Genomic DNA, 19,908 nt, shown 5'->3' with positions numbered 1-19,908 from the left:
ATAGGATAGGATAGGATAGGATAGGATAACTTTATTTATACACGGTATTTCCATCAGCTACTTAATTATCATTTAAAACCAACCTTTTTATCTACCTAACTAAGTTAAAAAATGATAAAACAATAAATGCTGCTTTTCTTGGAGGCCGTGTTTAAAATCTTACTTATAACTGTGGCGTCTCAATTTAGGCTTAAAATCATTCAAGGAAGTTTCTTTAATTTTCGTAAATCTATTAGTAAACTGTTCCACAACTGAGCTCCACTGTATGAGAAACTTTTTCTTCAAATAATCAGTGCGAGGTTGTGGAAGAGTTATAGTGTTTTCAGTATTTCTTAAATGATAAGAATTCAAATTATCGCGAAAAACAAAGCTTGATCTTAAATATTCTGGTGTCATCCCATGTAAAGTTTTATACATCATAATTGATTTCTTATCCAATCTTTGATGACAGAGTTTTCGCCACCCTAGTGCCCGGAACAAATCATTCAAATTACTATCATAACCAGCGGACATCAAAATGCGGGCTGCGCGATTTTGAAGCTTTTGAGGCTTATCAGAAAGGCCTTTGTTACAGTTTCCCTACACCTCATTACAATGAACATGATTACCCTCATTACCCCGAACTTGGTTTAAACTTCCAAAAAAATACCCGTCCTTTGAACGGTTATAATTCCAGTGCGTCAGTATACATTCGGAAGTAAACGGTATGTCAGGATACTTTTTCAAATAACAAACCGAGCTAAACAATGAAAACAAGGTAAGCCAAAGCTGCGCAGCCTCATCATGGGGTCTACAAATCTCTCGCATTCCATGGAATTTTTGGCTAAAATAATATTCATCTGTATCCCCCAGTGGATTATCGTATCCGAAATCTGATACTCAATATCCTCAATAACCCGTTTCCCGTAAAATTCCCATAATCACGTCAACCGCCATAATGGGCCTTCAGAGCCCGAGCGAGCGTCTATGTGCTCAACTGGTACTACATGTAATTGTAGTCTCTTTCGCAGCCACTCACGCAACGCTCCCCGTGGAGCGTTGCGTGACTACGGCCGAGCGCGAGCGGCTGCGAAGGAGACTATGTACCATAGCTAAAAGAAATTTAAAAGTCGAGGGACTTTCTGCTAAAGGCTTGCTCATCAGTCCTTAGCTGTGAATGTATGGTCCTCCTGGATCAGTCAATACAGAACAATAAAGGAAAACATCCTGTTAACACTTAATTTTCTTTTTGTTGTTGCTTCGATGACGCTCTGATTAGAACGCGACAAGGTAAACAACCAATACAAAGCATGGCTGGTATGCCTGTGTTTGCAGTCCTGTTTCCCATGATGCTCTTACTATTTTTTCCCGATAAACAAGAAAATGGCCGACCGAGCACATAAGAGGCTGGCAGCGATTTCAGAACACCTTAATGCTGGAAAACTGCCTTCAAAAACGCCTGACATATGTCCTACCGCTGCATCAGATCTCGACAATGATAGTCTTGTGGTGTCAAACGACCTCCTGACCCAGGAACAAGTCGATTTCTACAACAAGAATGGCTATCTGGTTGTACGAAATCTGGTGCCACAATACTTGCTAAGCAGATATCTGGAGCGTTTTCAGCAAATCTGTGATGGTACAGTCCGAGTGCTCGGCCTAACAGTGATGAAAGATGTCGTATACGCCAAATCAAAGCATCCATCGGGCGAGAGAACTATCAATAAGATTCAAAATTTCGAAGAAGACGAGGTTCTATTCAGCTACTGCGAACTGCCGCAGATTGTGAAGTACGTGGCGTGCTTCACCGGGCCTGATATCAAATCCGTGCATACCATGCTCATAAACAAACCCCCAGATCCTGGAACGATGACATCTCGTCATCCTTTGCATCAGGATCTGCATTATTTTCCATTCCGTCCAGCCAGTCGAATGGTGTGTTCCTGGACCGCAATGGAGAAGGTGGACACACAAAATGGCTGTTTGGTGGTGCTCCCAGGTACTCATTACAGCCCACTGTTGCAGCACTATTATCCTAAATGGGAGGTAAGAGAATTGCTTTTTAACTTTTCACTTGTAATGGGTCCAGAGTACTGTAGATACCACAAGCTGTTGTGGCTTCCCAGCTTAGGTATAATGTTTATTATTTAACAAATAGGAACCCCGTTAATACGACCACCTTTGGGCCGCAAAAATGTGGTCGTAATAACAGAGTGGTCAGGTTAACGAGGCTGTAGTACTAAGGAAATGACTGGACTTTCAATTCATTTGGAGCACAAAAAAAGTGGCCGTAATAACGAGGTGGTAGGATTAACGAGGTTGTAATACTAAAGAAATGACTGGAATTTCAATTCATTTGAAGCACAAAAAAGTGGTCGTAATAACGTGGTGGTGGTAAGGCGGGGTTCCACTGTAGATTCCATTTTGCGGTGTCTGTACTATGGCATAAAAATATGGTGAGAACAAAGAAGTATGCTAATAAAAAGCCGTAGGGGAGTAGGGTGACTGATTTCTTAATTTTAATAATTTTAATTTAACTCATTTTTTTAACATAATTTTTGACACCCTCTGCTCATCATTAGAGTGTAGACCCATGGTAAAATGAAATCTATTGGATTACCCAATAACCAAGATGTTTGTCTGCTCCTTGCCAAAACAGTTTGCAAAACTTTGTTGGCCAGTCACTCTGGGTACCCTCTACACTCTGATCACATGCGCCAGTCACACCACTCAATATTCTTATTTGAAATATTTGCAAACATGCTATGCCCATACGCAAATTTTCCTGAATTTAAAAGTCATCAAACTGTCGTTGTTCACTGAAGGATCTGAAGCAGTGATTGGGACACTTGTTTATTGATATTTTTCCATAATTTAGAACTGAAACTATGGTTTTCTTATGTGAAGGTCTCAATTGCCACGTACAATTTACAAGCTGTTAGCAACAATTTTGTAAGTTGGGACTTTGCAACAATCTTTTTAACACCTCACAAACAGAATGAGTCATAGGTTCATGGGCTCAAGACCCTTGCAAAAACAGCAGACCTACACTGTAGAATGTTAGAGCTGTGATGTGCATGACTGCATCAGACACCGTTGCTATATATCTTGATAAAGGTGTTGACAAATCACCCTCTAATAGTCGATTCCTTTGTCTACTCATGTTAAAGGCCATGGGACAACCTTGGACAATTCAATTGAAAAGTTAAGACCATTATACCCTCTCCCCCCATTTCAGTGATCGAAAAAATGGCGCATTTTGCTTTGTGCGTGAATTTATTATTGATCTTGGGGGGAGGGGGGTTTAATATTTTTTATTCAATCTAAGATTGTAGGTTGATCTTCGTGAAGTGCTGTTTCCTTTCAGTTTGGCAAGACAGTGGGCAGTAGTAATACCTTTTTTTCTTGCTACAGAAACCAGATTAAATTCCAGCTGTCTGGGACACGCCCACATGTAGCCGTCAAGTGCAACTTTACCTTTGTTCCTCATATTATTACATGGGCCTTTTATTTCAGGGCGGAGTGAATGTAATGTACCATGGTATTAAGGATTATGACCCCAGCATTCCAATGGTGCACTTGGAGATGAATGCAGGAGACACAGTTTTCTTTCATCCTCTGCTCATCCATGGATCAGGGGCAAATAAAACGCAGAGATTCAGAAAGGTACATGTATAACACCCCTCTCATTAGCCCTGAAGGCAAAAATGGTAGCCTTTGAAGAGTTCTGGTAGCATAAAAGACCTTTTTCACGAGATAAATTTCCAAGCAAGACATTTGAAAACTGTTGGTAATTTTTTCCATGGAAACCTTGATTACTAGCTAGTTGCTGTCATGCTTGAGTAATGAAACAGTCATGTGCATAAACCATTAGCACCACACCCAGCTACCAATACCTTGAAACTTGTATTATTACAATTTAATCACTTATGGGCCTCAGGAGGGGACTCCAATATAAAAAAAGATAGGAGTGATTCTTACAAATTATTGACAAAAGCCAAAAAGGTACCAGAATCTCCTTTTGTTGGTGTGGCTCAAATTCATTTTCACCCATAAGAGACACCTAAAAAGTTTACTAACAAATTGCTGTCACATTTGTCTGCCCAATTCCCCAAAAGGTACCATGAACATAACTCTAACGCTGGTAGCAACACAGTTCCATCCATTATCTCCCCCGAAAAGTACTGCAATCACCCTCGTCATGTGTATATGCCCTGACCACCCCCCTCCCCCCCAAACCACTTCCTTGGGACCTCAGCTCACGAAATTTCGCTTCCAACGTTTTAGTCTGTAGACAAAACCCTTAAGTGTGACTACTCAAGTGACTGAGTCATGCTTTTTATTTGATGCCATTTGTTTCTTGGTGCGGCACCGCTTTTGATCTTGGGCACCTTTGTTGGTGAGAGGGTTTTAGTTGCACAGTATGCTGGGTCAGATAGACCAGGGCCTGAACAATCGATGAAATCGATGATCGATGGACAGTCAATCACACAAGTTTTTGTGATTATTGATTGCCATCGATTTTCATCGATAATCAATAAGAATATATCAATAATTATATATTGGCCAATGCCGATTAACTAACCATAATCGACTGTGATCGATTGATCGATTGATATTGCGATCATCAATTTTCATTGATTGTTCAGGCCCTGGGTAGACTGGTCACTAGTTACAGTGTACATGTTTGTTCTCCACTGCCAACCTTGTTCTTAAAATTAATTTTAACAAGGTAGGAGAATGTTATTATCAGCTAGTTTCTAGAGCTGCACGTGTTTTGACATGTACATGTTTATCGGCAGGCTATCTCTGGGCACTATGCTAGTTCCCACTGCTATTTTATAGATGTCAGGGGAACAACACAAGAAAACATTGAAGCAGAAGTTCTAGAAGTAGCACGCAAGAAACTTGGCGAAGGTGTTGACATTTCTTTCCAGGTATGCACTTGTTTTAAATTCATTAACAACATCTTAGATACACGTTTACATATACATGCTTGTAGCAGCAGGGCAGAGGCTGCTAGGAGCATAGATGGTGCAGTGGGCAGTGGTAAGAGCACCCTCCTCCCACCATTGTGGCCCGGGTTCGATTCCCAGACCTAGCGTCATATGGGGGTTGAGTTTGTTGTTGGTTCTTGTCTTTGCTCCAAGAGGTTTTTTTCCAGGTACTTTGGTTTTCCCCTCTCCTCAAAAACTATCATTTTGAAATTCCTATTCAATCTGGAGTCTGAGGGCCACAGTCGTAATAGACTCTTAAGTGTCACCCTTGTCAAACAGATATTTATTTGCTGGTAGTGTTTACATGATGTGCTCTAGAGTAGAATTGCAAAGATTAGGAGCAAGATTATGGAAAATAATACTGGAGATTTAAAACAATCAAAGTACAACACCTTCAGAAAATAAGTACACAATTCAGTTTCTAAAGAATGAAGACATATCTAGATCCACTGTTCATTGTTGAAAAGATGAAATCCTATTAAAAACTATGTCAGTTCATTTAACTCAATGTCTCATACAAATATAAATAGATAGGATCTCCTGTAGCATTGTAAATGTCCTTTTCCTCTAATCTTTTATTTTCTTGTCCAAGTAATCTAATGTTAATTATTGTTAAAGAAGTTCAATAAATGTTTAAAAACTGCAATTACCATTACAATTGAAATTACTCAGTAGTGTTGTTTCGCTTTCTTTATTCGTTCATTTTAGGATCTTTGGAGGATGAAAAGTCGTCTTGTGCATGGCAGTGAGGGAACCCTGTGACATGCTACAGTTAATTATGTAGAACACAGTGCAGTGACCCTTACTGTCTGATTTTCTGCATGGATTTGTCAGGTGTGAGTAAGAGAATAATTTGAGTGATTTGAAAGAAGTGCCCAGCCCTGAAGTGAGACATGTATATTTTTTACTGAAGCAGCACTAAAACAAGATGATACCAAAAACAAGCAAGATACTGGCTAGCACAAAAAGAAGCAAAAACGAAGGAAAACTTAGTGTTTTCCTTGTACTGCAACTACGTCTACAGTGAGCATCAATTTATTGAGTAGATAGACAGATGCTTTATTAGACACAGAGTTCATAAAGCTTACGCTTTTGTACAATGAAGCTGTGTTCAAATTATAACTAATAATACTACTAGTAGCTCAACTCTGGAGGGAAGAAATTTCTTTCTCTCTCTCGCTCTGGCACAAACCCACCACTGGCTGGTGATCACCAAAATCTAAATCCTGTGTGTTTTAAAATGGATTCAATACTATTTCTGTAAAACTTTTCAATGGAAAGGTCTGAACTAAATTCCAAAATTTTTGAATGTCTCGCTTGCCTCTATGGTATATAGTGACTACAGGTCTGAACAGTACCAGTTTTTGATAACACTTATTATTATTTTTATTTTTTTTTTTCACAATTTTTATCAGGCTTCCATAACACAGAATTTAACAAGATTAGTAATTATGGTGCGTTCCGGGTTGCTCGTATTATATGATTTTATATTTTAGGAAAGGTGAACGAAGAGTGATATAATGAGATTAATTTTTTTACCACGTGTCTGTAAATGGAAGCCAATCAGAAGGCTGGAAAACCGTGATATATTGCACATCAATTCGTTTAAGTGTGGATTGAATGAAATAATACTTTTACAATGTACCGTAAATCCTTGAATAAGCGACCCTCTCAAATAAACGCCTCATCATATGGCCAAACTTTGAAACAAGCGATCGTTGATTGTGTTTATCACTCCCAGTTTTGTACGTACAATCGTCGAGGATTTACGAAATCACGGGATGAAGTGTAAATTAAAAAAAGACTGCTCGCAGTCTACAAATTACCTGAAAAAAATAAATGTCATAAAGGGAAAGCAAGAGAAGCCAGTGTTTTTAACTTTCCTGTCTCCTGCATGTATTTTCAGTTAAATTTCCTCGTTACTGCTCTTCGCCGAAATTAATTGTTTTCGCCCAATTGGGTTTCTCTCGCCCCAGCTGACACCCTCGTCCAGAATTAGAGTAGGCCCAATATTAAGCTAACAAATGGCGAAAATTCTATCTGGCAACTGGCATAGCCCCCTAGTCAGCCCTCTTACCACTTCGTCCGATCAATAACAAATGGCAGTAAAATTCTCGATAGGCGGATCATAGTAAAGTCAGGCGGAAACAGTTTTTTGACTTGTTTTGTTTCCACATCGCTTCTTGTTTTCCGTTAATTTCTTTTGCAATGAACAGGGAAAATTTTCAGACCCGTTAGCCTGCAGAACAGGCGTTACTTTTTTGCGTTTTTTCAGGCGAGCGGAGGCAAGCGCGAGGCGAGCGCGAAGCGCGAGTCACGCGCGAAGGGAGGGGCGCGAAAAAAAATACTCGTTAAAGCGTGTGAAGTAAGTATTGCAAAAAGGGACACTGGTTGAAAAAGGGTGCATTTTATTGTAATGCTATAAGGTAATGGCATTGAAACAAACGAATTGAGGGTTACCCAAACGAGAACATTTTCATGTTCAAGTCCTGTGTTCACAGATCGTTTTATGATCCGTTCGGATTCTTTAGCGCAGAAAATTTTGAGGAGCGGAATTTCATTCCACGAAATTACGAGCTGCTGTTGACTTTCCCAAAATAAACAATAGGGATTAGTTTTTCTGTGTTACGATAGCTTGGGGTGACATTTCGCCAAAGAAAACCCTAGTTTTTCATCACAGTTGAGACCGAACACGTAAATATATTCTAGCGAAACGGACCGTTGGCGGGTACCTCTGACCAATTGACTACTATTCGTAATTTTAAACACTGCCAAACTTAACGTTTCCTGAAATTGAAAATTGAAAGCAATTTAGCAAAGAAGCGCTGGATGGCTTTCATTTGTCAGAGTAGTCCTGGCACACTAGGTCTGTATCCAGCCGGAGTCACAAGTCACAACAACATTAGTACACGTTTCATGTTTTTCGTCCGGTATGAGTTGAATTGTTTTTGTAAAAGAGAGTCCTCTTTCCGATTACTTTGTGATTATAATTAACTTGTGGTTTTGTGATCATGTGGTCTTTCTTCGTGCAAACGTTTGCCAAAGTGGGATTTGATGCGTGGAAAGAACGGAAATATTCGACATTACAGGCTAGGGTCAAAACGGGGCAGAAAGAAGAAACGAGGGACTACTGAAGATACTCCGGCACAAACACACTAAGTTTCAACCTGCTAGGTTAAATCATTTTCCAGTTTATTATAATATATCTCAATCAAAAATCAGTATCACTTAAAATATAATTCCATTGGAAGTTACAACTCTAATCTCTTTCAATTCACACTTGAGGATTTCATTACACATCTGTTCCTCATGGATCTCTATCGAATCGTTCTCTACTTGTCCGTGGAATCTGTGAAGGGAAATACAAGGAAAAAGTTATTAGTAGAAAATACGATGATTTTCGCACTGTGCTAAAAGTACTGGTTTTACCCTATAAATCCGTATTGATTAGTTTTAAGATCTGTGGATTGATTTACCACTTGATGGTTATTAACCCATTTTTTTTTTAAACACCACTTATAACCGACTAGGAACGACTTATTTTCTCAAAAACGGAAAATCGGTCGAAGTGTTTTCAAATTGGCTGAATTAATAGTTTTTACTACTAAATGACACAAAACTGAACAAACAGATAAAAGGACACAGTCAGTTGATGACTCTATAAATTGTAGGCCTGCTTATCTGTTCCTTTAAGATTGAAAGAAAATGAAAATTTGAAATCATAAATCCAAATCTTTTTCAGAAGAATTGAAACAGTATCTAATGCTAAAGAAGGATACTCAGTGGTGTGCACGTGAAGAAATCTATACTGCGAGGGGAAATAATGAGGTGAAATCAAGCTCTGGAATCAATTTATGACAGTTTAAAATGATTATAAGGGTTTTTCTTATGGACGCAAGGAGAGAATTTCGCTCAAAGCCATGGGGAAAACTCACCAGAAGCCGCGTTTTCGAAGAGGCTGCTCTCAACCATTTGGTCAGCTTGAAGGGCGTCCAGTTCAGGCATGTTAGCTAATTCAGCTTCATCCATCTCGGTGGCTTCTTTCCGATTCTGAGCTTGGGAACCCATAACGAAGGCCAGAAGGCAGAACACAACAAAGATTTTCATTCTTGTAAGCACACAGTTTCTTTTCAGTTGACTCGCAGGTATCTTGGCCCGTCAATGCACCCCTCTCGATTTGCTTGTAATAAAAGAAGCTCTTGCTCCCTGCTTTTATGGCTCACAACTCAATTTAATTAAATTTTTTATTTAAAAAAAGTCAGTCAATATTGGTTTGTTTGTTTTTTTTTTAAATTGCTCTTTATTGCTATCGCGTTTAAGCCGTCATGATTGCTTATATATACCGGTCGTTGATACATCAAGTTTATACAGCTGAAACTCAACTTTGAGAGTGTTTAATTTCATTCATATTCTTGCCGCTAAATTCTCCAAGTTGGTGAGTGTTTGTTTCAGTCAAATTTATGTTTTTCTCCCCTTGCAAAAGCAATAGGACAAACGTTCGGAATACTGACGAAAACATTCCAGTATGGGACCCGGCTTCTCTTCTAAAGAAATCCGTTACGAAGTCATGGTTCCGATACGTGTTTCATAAATACAGTTTTTTGGTTATTATTTGGTTTTGACCATTATGAAAAGTAAATTGATACCATCTGTCCTTGTTTGTGAATTCCAATTGTTTGTTTTGGTAATAAAATAGTGTTTAAGCCGAGGCTGAATGTGACAAATGCAATTTAGATGAATCTCTTTCAAACGAGGCGAGAATAGCGAAACCCTGTTTGCGTTATGTATACAAAAGAGCAGTCAGCGTGATTAAACAAAAAGGAACCAAATTAAATTGTTCATATTTCGTTTCAACAATATTCAGTACACTATAGCATTCTTATGGGGAACACAGATGGCAAAAATAGCGTACGGTAGGCCAATATCAACTGCCAACATGACGGACTGAAACTGACTGACAATCGTTATCAGCGAACAATGAATGAGGATAAATTATCTTAAATGATATTTTAGCTATATAATAACCTTTTAATCTCGTGTTTGAGCTGGTTGTTTGCACAGTTTTATCAGATTTAATAACGGTTCATGTCAAGAATAATCTAACAAAACAGGGAGGAAAAAGGGCGATTAATTAAAAAAATATTGTTGATTTCAATCTTATTCTCAACTAAAAAACATGCTGTTTAGAGAAAAAGCAAATGGTTTGGTCTCTTTGAGGTCAAAAAAAAAAAAAAAAAATGAAAACATTGTCTAACTAGAGTTCCAAACAACCCCACAGTCATCAACATCTAATTTCGTCATGGAATATCAACACGGTATCGAATGAGAATGGAACAAATGATCACAGTACGTGCCAAAAGAACTTCTGCCAACTTATACTAAGAAAAATATATATGTTGAGTTCGAGTGAGAAAATTTTTTTTGGTCGATATCGGGGCGTAAATGGTTTAACTGACTTGTTGCTAAGAGAATAGTCACGTAGCACAAATTTAAGTTAATTTCATTAACTGAAATATTTTAGAATTGTAAGTTGCCTTAATTTTGCAATTTGGACAGTCAAGCAAACGTGTATGAACAACGAAGTTGAATTTTGAATAAAAACTTAGCCAAGAACAATTAATTTAAAATGTTCACTTAAAGAAAAAGCTATTTCCGGGAGACGCAGTTCGTAGAATTAGGTTTGTCGCGGCTCTTAACTGTTGAATACATATCGGGCGTAAATTTAATAAAACTATTGTTGATCAGCAAAAACAACAAAAAAGGCAGATGTAAAGAAAATCACTGATGATTCTGGATGAGTTGTTTTCTATCCCGTCATTTTCGCCACGTTTTCCTATACACTCGCATACGACATTTTCTACGAGCAATCAATGCCATAGGAGGGAAACGACGAACAATAACGAAAATAAGGTAGGTACAAACAGAATTTTTCCGAATGCGACTCCGGTTTGAGCGCGGGTTCATTTTCCGAACAGCGGCCGGTAATCTGCCTCAAGGACCTTTTTGCCAATTGCTACTCTGTCCCACTGAACATTTTTGGAAGTATAAATTCAGTAGAATTAATAAACTCTTCGAGAGCAGTCCATGGTAGCGGCAGTATGGCAAATTCCTAACCCCGGAAGGAACCAATCAGAACGTTTGTTCAGTTATTTGAATATTTGAAATCTACCCAACAACCTCGTTGCCCAAGTCTGGTCCAAATTTCAGTGGAAAAACCCGGGAACGAGGTTGACACGAGGGCAACGGCAACGAAAACGTCACCCGAAAATATATCTTTATTTCATTTGTGCTACTTCGCGATTATTTCAACTCGCTCAACTTTTACAAAAATGGCGAACTACCCAGGAACTAAATTCAGAGTAGGAGTGGTGCACAAATAAAGAAAGAAAATAAAAAATACACCGTAAATCGATTTAGTAATTCTGTTTTCGAGCTATCACATCCCCTGCACATAATCCTAGTAAATGACGCAGAGTTTTTTGTTTTTTTTTTTTATTTGGAAACAAAAAAATTATAAAATAAAAATAATGTTGTGCTGTCAATTAAGACAATACATTTCTACGCAAAAGTGTCCGCGGGAATTGATCGTTGACGGTAGTCGCTTTAATGTCAGGACCAAAGCACTTCAGAAACTATGGGGAGAGTGGTAGGAATGAGGGATTATGGGATCGTTTGGGTAGACAGATATTGCGCCGATGAATAAGTGCATTTCTCGACAATCAGTCGTATAGGAAATACTCTTTTAGGTTAAAACTATTTAAGGACGGTGCCTACTAATAAAGAAGTATTTTTGTGTGGTTTATGACTATGTGGGAAAAGTGGACCTTAGCAAGGGCTATTGAAATCCAAAAAGAAAATTGAGAGTAACCACGCATTTTTTAGAGACAATTAAGCAACAATTGTTCTAATAAAACAGTAATATGCAAGGCAATGTACGGCGTTTTTTCCATATTGAAGCTTCCTTATCTCTGAAAAATGTATTGTTACCCCAAATTTTCTTTTTGGATACCAAGGGCACTTGCTAAGTTCTGCTTTCTCCGCATAGTTTTAAACCACGAAAAATATCCCTGTATTAGTAGGCACCACCCATAGGAAACGCGAGTATCTCGAGTTGCACAGAGCGTATGCGCAGTAGTAAAAGTAGGTACCGTCTTTAACAAGAGCTACGCTACCGAGAGAAATTAGCGAAAAAATCCACTTATTAGTCGGCGTGATGTGCATTCGTCTACCTAAACGATCCCACAATTCCTTACTCTTACCAGTCTGCTCACAATTTCTGTAGTGGGTGTGGGGAATTCCTGTGGGAAATTCCTCTTCTCCGAAGAGGCTCGTTCATAAAAAGGAGCGAAAAGTTCCCCGCGCAATCCGCGCAACACATTATTTCCCTCTCTCCAGTCCCTTATTTGTCTCCGCTCGATCCCAGCGCTCCTCTTTATTTCACTATTCTTGTTTGCCTCCTCCGCGGCGGAGAGAGCTTTCGTCATAATTGTGTGTAGCTAAGGGCCTGCTCTCAGGCTAACTTAGATGGTTCACTCGATGGCACAACAACCCTCCATGCTAGCGTCCATTATTAACTATTTCCGGTTGTACCATGTTACTGTCACTACGTTAACGCAGGAGAGGATTGTTTATGTAAACAAAATTTATCTCTGAGGGATCCCTATGAAGACGAACGCAATTTCTTTAGCAGGCATAAATCAAACCCTCGAACCCAACCCCCTTTCAAAGAAGACCGAAGTGGCCGAATTTCTTGTTGTTAATCTAAACTAAACATTTTTCACAATCAAGAGAGGATGAACCCTCTCTTGTCACAATTTATCTTCTTGGTTGGTAAACCTTCCTCCCTCTCCTTTTGTAATGGATCTCTTCCTGAGATCAGCTAGTCTGTGTAGCAATCATTTCCTTTCCAAGCGAGGGTGAGAAACGAACGAAAGCTCCTGGAAAGAGTAAAGGAAGTTTACGTTCTGTAGAGTAGAATTGATAAGAGCGGGTTACCTTCCTCTCGTGTTTTGGTGTTTCTTCGAACAGCGAACTCAAATGGCTTCAACACGTATGATCAATTTTCAAGAAAGACCATGCAACAACGGTTTTTAATTTGGCTTGATTAAACGGAATCTGTGGAACTGCCCCAGGATCGAGTGTAAAGAAACAGCTTATACGACGATTGAACGTCCCCAAGCCTGAGTACACAGGAGCAGCCGCGCACTGTTCAGGTGACTTTCAAAGGAAAGCAGCACGTTCCTGTTGTAACAATTAGCAACATGCGCCGCTAGTGTTTCCGAAATGCTGTTGGACCTAGGATAGGATACCCTAGAGTCAAGATGGATGAAGGCTAGGCTAATTCCCCTGTATAGGTTGAGCCACGAATTGCTCGTCATAACATGTGGATGGGTATTTATCGACCAGCAATGAGACAAGAACACGCCACCGTTATCTTTAATTTTACATGTAAGTCATGGGTAGGTATAAATCCTTTAATTAAAAAAAAAGAAGAACAAGTCTTGCAGTTTTTTCTCTTCCGAGAAATTTAAAGCAATGTAACTAGCTGCCTACGAATATTCCAAAATAGAATTCCATTGAAACTTAGATAATAGGTCTTGATAGTGTATTTTTAGTTTTCGTTGTTTTCGTCTAAAGCTACGATATTGAATTTTTACTTCATTTTGCAGTTGGTGTATATCCCAACGGATTTGAGCAACTTTTTTATGTGTAGATGTAGCATCAAAAAAGCATTTTTACCATTACCAAACGTGTAAACGAATCACTTGTCCCTTGAATCATCTGTAAGAGGAAATACAACAAAAAATTACAATTAAAAATCATTTGCATGAAACTCAATTCGAAATAATTAATTATGCTACTCTAATTATTTCCACCGATAAGATTCTTGCTCTCTCAATTAGTCAGTCGAAACTTTTTGCTTAAAAGAAAAATCATATGCGTTTGTAGCTTCTATCACATAGTCACTTAATCTATAGCTGTGTTAAATGGAATAGGTTTTGGTTTGTTTTTAAAATATTTTATTTTAATAATCCTTTAACTAAATATTGAAGTCAATTATTTAGGGACAGATTCACATAAGGTGAGGGCACAAATCATACAATAACAGAAACATCAGGTTTGTCACCTTAGCATCCCGTTTTAGATTTTCTGTTTGGACAAAGACAATTATAACAGGTCGCGTGACATATACTTTCAAGACTCGAAGTGATCATCAAGTTAGCAATATGATGTATTTTCCTCTCCCAAGCCTAATTTAACCAGCAGAGCTCTACAACCAGTGTTATAAATTCTACTTCCCCCATTTTATTTGTAACTGCACAGAGGTAGTGGCCAACACGAAAGCCTTGCTCCTTTGGCCACTACGCACTTCTTCCCTAGAAGGTAAAATCACTTAAATAAATTGCTGTGCAAGTTTAATTTTTTCTTACTATAAAATATATTGTAGTTCATTCGAATAAGTGTGAATAAAATTGATTTGAATTGAATTGAATTGTTTCACTGCCGCATTTGGTGGTCTTTCAGTAATATCGGCAGAGTTATAATTGTTCAGTTTAGATTTTTCCCAGATTGGACCTAAGGCATGCTTTCATATGACTGAGGACCCACCTTAATATGCCATACTAAAAACTGACAAATAACTTAGTATGTTGTAGAATAAGGGGTAATTAAAGATAATGGGGTATATTACTTGTATCATATTAGTACCGGGACTGTGATGTCTCTTCAAAACAGCGTAACAAGAACAATACGGTCGTAAATTATGAGTCATGAAAAACTATACCAATTGCTTTATATTTGTTAGCTAGAGTATAGTTAATAAAAGGCAATGGTTATGAATCCGGACAAACTTCTCTGTTATATTTTTTTGCTAGCATTTTTAGCCTTCATCCATGCAATTCTATTGTCTTGGAACAAATGACCAATAAAAACGTTCCTGTTAAGATATTCAGCTTTAGTGTGAACGTTAAAACAATGGATTGTGCATGGTCGTGGCCCTTTCAACATAAATTGCAGCACCATCGTTATCAACCGTGAAGATGGTAAGGTTTCATAACCAGTTCCTCATCAGTTAACTATGGCTGAAGTCACGGAAATGACTGTCAAGGTGAATTACAAGTATAATATTGATTGCTATAGAAAAGACTGCTAAACTATGTGCTTAACTAACCTGAAGCCCTTCATGGGTGCATGGCAGGGGAATGATCCTCAGAAGGAGAATGATCTTCAGAAGCCGCGTCTTTGACTATGGGAGGCCAACGATCCTTAGAAGCCTCGTCTTTGACTATGGGAGGCCAACGATCCTCAGAAGCCGCGTCTTTGACTATGGGAGGCCAACGATCCTCAGAAGCCTCGTCTTTGACTATGGGAGGCCAACGATCCTCAGAAGCCTCGTCTTTGACTATGGGAGGCCAACGATCCTCAGAAGCCTCGTCTTTGACTATGGGAGGCCAACGATCCTCAGAAGCCTCGTCTTTGACTATGGGAGGCCAACGATCCTCAGAAGCCGTGTCTTTGACTATGGAAGGCCAACGATCCTCAGAAGCCGTGTCTTTGACTATGGGAGGCCAACGATCCTCAGAAGCCTCGTCTTTGACTATGGGAGGCCAACGATCCTCAGAAGCCTCGTCTTTGACTATGGGAGGCCAACGATCCTCAGAAGCCTCGTCTTTGACTATGGGAGGCCAACGATCCTCAGAATCCGCGTCTTTGACTATGGAAGGATCGTCTTCGAAGATTGGGCGAAGTTGTTTTGTTCTGTACGCGTCCATTCCGGGCCTGATGATGGCTGATTCAGCTTCGTAGGTTATAACAAGGACCATCGAAAAGCAGAATGTAACGAAGGTCTTCATTCTTGTCTCACAGTTCCTTTTCTTGATACAGAGAAGTACTTGCCGGTCAATTTACACCTCTGGGTTTTCCTGACAAATTACAGAAGCTCTCGTTATCTACTCAGTTTTACACTCCAATGATGCCTCTAAACAGTAATTAGTGACGCTTGACAAATTTGACTTCGTCATTTTAATGCGTGCATGCAGCGTGTGGCTGACGCATATTTTAAGAGAAAGTTGAAATGGGGGGAATAAAGTTCGACCAAGAATTTTAAAGTGGACATACCCCTAACCTTCGAGCAGAGTTCAGAAGATCGATATGAATTAACTCTAATTGCAGAGGTGCATTCCTCTGGGTCTCTGAGGATCGCAGAAATCAAGATATTGAAAGTTATCTCCTCCGCTGGCTTAACATCCTCTTTGTGCGTAGTGCTGGACTGTGCTCTTTAAAATGACCGTCTTGGCCAGAGGTCTATCAAACTAGCCGTTGTTAAAGACGAAGTTCAATTTTTCAGGGGTTTCCTGAACTGACTTAAATAGCGTAAAAATTAACGGCAAAAGAGTCTAGAGGGCGGTTTAGGATAAATCACAATTTAAAAGAAGCATTAATTTGATAATGTCCATATTTACCTTTTCTCAACCGTAGAACTCCGCCTTACCGAAGATTTCCTCAACTCCCTTGCAAAGCTATCTGATGACAACTGGCAACGTTTTATTTTGACCATTCGGTTTAAATAACAACCAAGGTACTTAAAACGTTGTCCATGCGTGTCGTGGGCTAGTGCAACAGGATACGGATGCCAACCACAGTAACAACGGAAATAACTAAGTACTATAGTTAAGTATCCTTGCAGGCAATAAAACAATATGGAGTAATCGATTTTGTGGAAACTTTGAAAAGAGTTCGAACTCTTTCTAATTTCTAAAAATTAGATTTTATAGGTTTAGAATACTTTTAAGAACTGAAACTTTATGTCAAAATGCCTCAGTGACTCTCCGGATTACATACAAGAATACATTGAAGAATGTCACAGACTATTGCAGTTTTCATGGCTTCTGACTCTGACTCTCTCCGCAAAAAGGTCTACTGCCAAAGATGATTCGCACCTCTAGACCTTCCTTAGCTAGCCTGAAGCTTTCTGACAACAAATGTCACGTTTTATCAAGACAAGTATTTTATTTGATGGTTATTATTAGGGACCGAAGGATCTACGACGGCGACGTCAACGAGAACGTTAGAAAACAAACAATTGGATTTAATGTGCAAAATAATCGCTCTGAAGGTGCATTGTAAATATTAGCACGCTGTATTCCTTTGCCGTGTTCAGCAAAATCACAACAAGAAATGACCAAATGCGAAGTTTTACGGGAGAACGGGAGCACTCGACGGCTATTTTGTTCATTCAAAATGTTTTTTGACTTGAACGTCGTTCCTATCAATTCAGTTCAGTTCCTAGATATTTGGCGACATTGTTCAAGCTGAACGAATTGGAAGCATCGCGTTAGAAAACAAACAATGGGATTTAATAGCAAAATAATCGCTCTGAAGGTGCGTTGAAAATATTGGCACGCTACATTTCTTTGCCGTGTTCAGCAAATCACAACGAGAAATGACCAAATGCGAAGTTTTACTGGAGAACGGGAGCACACGAAGGCTATTTTGTTCATTCAAAATGTTTTTTGACTTGAAAGTCGTTCCTTCCAATTCAGTTCCTGGATAGTTTGGCGACATTGTTCAAGCTGAACGAATTGGAAGCATCGCGAAGAATTTCAAATAACGCTTAGTCACAGAGTTTTAAGTGGCGTCTTCGTTAACGCTTTTAAGCGTTAAAACAACCGTGACAACCAACGCCGTTTTTCATGCGTGTCATTTAGGTACAACAGGAAACGGATATCAACAACTGGCGGTGTAAACAAGAACGAAAGGAAGGGAAAACGTTTTAAATAAAAAAAATTATTCAGGATAAGTCAGTGAAATCTTGTGACTTGAATGGTTTTCTTGTATGATGCGTGAGTCGGGTTAAAGTTGTCATTAGGTGTTGTCGATTCTCTATTTGTGCCACTTGACCTTACTTGTAGTCTTCCTTAGCGTTTCCTCTCTCTCCAAAAAATTGCCTGCTAACTCGGGATTAGAAGTTTCCCGAGGGCTTTCTTTTCTAACACTAACCCTCCCGTTTGATCAACGTTTTTATGGCGTCAGAAACCGTGGAAAAGTCTACTGCCAAAGACGATTTACACTTCTGGACAGCCAGCCTGAGCTTCCTGACAACAAATACCAAGTTTTATCACGACTAGGAGTGTCAACGAAAACGTTAGAAGACAATGGGCCGGTTTAATGAGCAAAACAATCGCTCTGCAGGTGCGTTGTGAATATTGGCCGACTGAATTTCTTTGTTCTCTTCAGCAAAAGCACAAAGCGAAATGACCGAAAGCGAATTAAGTTTTATGGAGAACGGGAGCAAACGACGGTGATTTTTTCATTTATTTTTCATTTTTTTTTTTTTTACTTAAACGCCTTTCCTACCAATTCAGTTTAGTTCCTGGATAGCTCGGCGACATTGTTCAAGTTGAACGAATTGGAAGAATCGCGAAGCGTTCAAATAACGCTTAGTCACAGAGTTTTAAGTGGGGTTTTTGTTGACGCTTAACAACAACTAAGGCAGAAATCACGTAAATTAAAACGTTTTTCATGCGTGTCATTTAGGAACAGCAGGAAACGGATACCAGCAACTGGCCATGTAAGCAAGAACGAAAGAAACGGAAAGCGTTTTAAATAAATTATTATTCAGAATAAGGCAGTGAAATATGGTTTAAATGAAACCAGTTATAGTCAACGTGACTTGAATAATTTTCGCGTATGATGCGTCATTTCCATAAGACAATGATTTATGGCGACGCGCTCGCACTCATATGAATTCAATCAACGACGAAAGTAAACGAATAATATTAGCCGTGATTAAACAGATTAAAGCTCAATTTTAGCCCTGGGCTCAATTAACGAACCTTTTACAGCTGGGTTGTTGGTTTGACAGGTTCACATTGAAAGAAACTCAATGAAGAATTCAATAACCATCGTTAAACACTTCTAACAATGTTTCAGTTGGACTTGTTTTATGTGCATGAGCGTGTAATAACAAGGGCCCACATTGTTAGTTACAAGTGTAAGCGCTATATTAAAATTGCCCCCGGGGAATGTGATAATCTTTTATAAATCTCGATTAAGTTCAACGGCAAAACGCAAAGAGGTATCTAGTCGTCCCCTCCCCCACCCCAAAATAAGTACAGTCCGCGGATCGGTCTACGAGTTTTCTTGATTGAAACAGAGATTCATAAGAAGTACGGATGCAAAAGAAAGATCTGCTCGTGGAAGGAACTAGATATGGATAGACCAACGTCGATTATGTAAATAACATGTATTAAACATACATGAAGTAAATTGTAACACAACAATTCTTAATTGTACAGAATTCTATTAACACTAGTTTGATTTATAAATAATATAAACTGTGAAATATTTAAATGTACAAAATTATGATCAGTGCTTGTTCTGGTGAAAATTAAACGCAATGCTCCGTTCTTGTTTAGACAGTAGCGAATGAGTGAGGTTAGTTATGAATGAGGTTAAAGTTGAGAATGAAGTATTATTTAGTAAGTGACACAGGCATACTCGGAAAAAAATCCGAGTGCTCCTATCAGGAGTCGAACCTAAGACCTTCAGATTACTAGTTCCGATGCTCTGCCATTGAGCTACGGGAGACTCGTGGGAGCTAAGGCCATTAAACTAGGTTCATGCGACAAACATCCTGCATACTGCTGGGATTGGAATGATGTATGATGTATCCGAACTAGTTCAATGGCCTTAGCTCCCACGAGTCTCCTGTAGCTCAGTGGTAGAGCATCCGAACTAGTAATCGGAAGGTCTTAGGCTCGACTCCTGATAGGAGCACTCGGATTTTATTTTCCGAGTATGCCTGTGTCACTTACTGAATAATACATCATTCTCGTTTATTCACCAGGCTTAAAATATTCCATCATATTTATTCCATCGAGGTTAAAGTTGTCAATCGGTGTTGTTAATCCTCTATTTGTGCCACTCAGCT

At 39.0% G+C, this 19,908-nt stretch overlaps 2 protein-coding genes and 1 long non-coding RNA gene across 3 annotated transcripts; 1 reads left to right on the top strand and 2 right to left on the bottom strand.

Annotated features, from left to right (window-relative positions):
* The first annotated feature begins 1,327 nt into the window (after positions 1–1,327).
* LOC146467893 (phytanoyl-CoA dioxygenase, peroxisomal-like) lies at positions 1,328–5,947 on the top strand. The gene is made up of 4 exons (XM_085125247.1): positions 1,328–2,025; positions 3,496–3,645; positions 4,782–4,916; positions 5,685–5,947. The coding sequence occupies exons 1-4, from the start codon at positions 1,363–1,365 to the stop codon at positions 5,736–5,738; spliced, it is 1,002 nt and encodes a 333-aa protein (XP_084981373.1). The 5' UTR covers positions 1,328–1,362; the 3' UTR covers positions 5,739–5,947.
* A 2,200-nt stretch (positions 5,948–8,147) lies between these two features.
* LOC146467892 (uncharacterized) lies at positions 8,148–9,161 on the bottom strand. Its single transcript, XR_014867661.1, has 2 exons — positions 8,912–9,161; positions 8,148–8,325 (listed from the first exon to the last, which is right to left on the bottom strand). It is a non-coding gene; the product is annotated as an uncharacterized LOC146467892 (long non-coding RNA).
* A 4,245-nt stretch (positions 9,162–13,406) lies between these two features.
* Positions 13,407–16,599, bottom strand: LOC146467891 (uncharacterized). Its single transcript, XM_085125431.1, has 3 exons — positions 16,439–16,599; positions 15,148–15,898; positions 13,407–13,757 (listed from the first exon to the last, which is right to left on the bottom strand). Exon 2 carries the CDS (start codon positions 15,827–15,829, stop codon positions 15,158–15,160), a length of 672 nt encoding a protein of 223 aa, XP_084981557.1. The 5' UTR covers positions 15,830–15,898; positions 16,439–16,599; the 3' UTR covers positions 13,407–13,757; positions 15,148–15,157.
* Between the last annotated feature and the right edge of the window lie 3,309 nt (positions 16,600–19,908).

This window comes from Pavona decussata, unplaced genomic scaffold (genome assembly GCF_977016875.1).
Source record: "Pavona decussata unplaced genomic scaffold, jaPavDecu1.1 SCAFFOLD_134, whole genome shotgun sequence".
In the NCBI taxonomy this organism is placed as follows: Eukaryota; Metazoa; Cnidaria; class Anthozoa; order Scleractinia; family Agariciidae; genus Pavona; species Pavona decussata.
This window is presented reverse-complemented; position numbering and strand designations above follow the sequence as displayed.

Bases quoted from the DNA above. Each gene is read 5' to 3' on its own strand.
- LOC146467893 (XM_085125247.1), top strand. From the start codon at position 1,363: ATGGCCGACCGAGCACATAAGAGGCTGGCAGCGATTTCAGAACACCTT. The intron at 2,026-3,495 runs GTAAGAGAATTG...CTTTTATTTCAG, and splicing joins ACTATTATCCTAAATGGGAG to GGCGGAGTGAATGTAATGTA. The intron at 3,646-4,781 runs GTACATGTATAA...GTTTATCGGCAG, and splicing joins AAACGCAGAGATTCAGAAAG to GCTATCTCTGGGCACTATGC.
- LOC146467891 (XM_085125431.1), bottom strand. From the start codon at position 15,829: ATGAAGACCTTCGTTACATTCTGCTTTTCGATGGTCCTTGTTATAACC.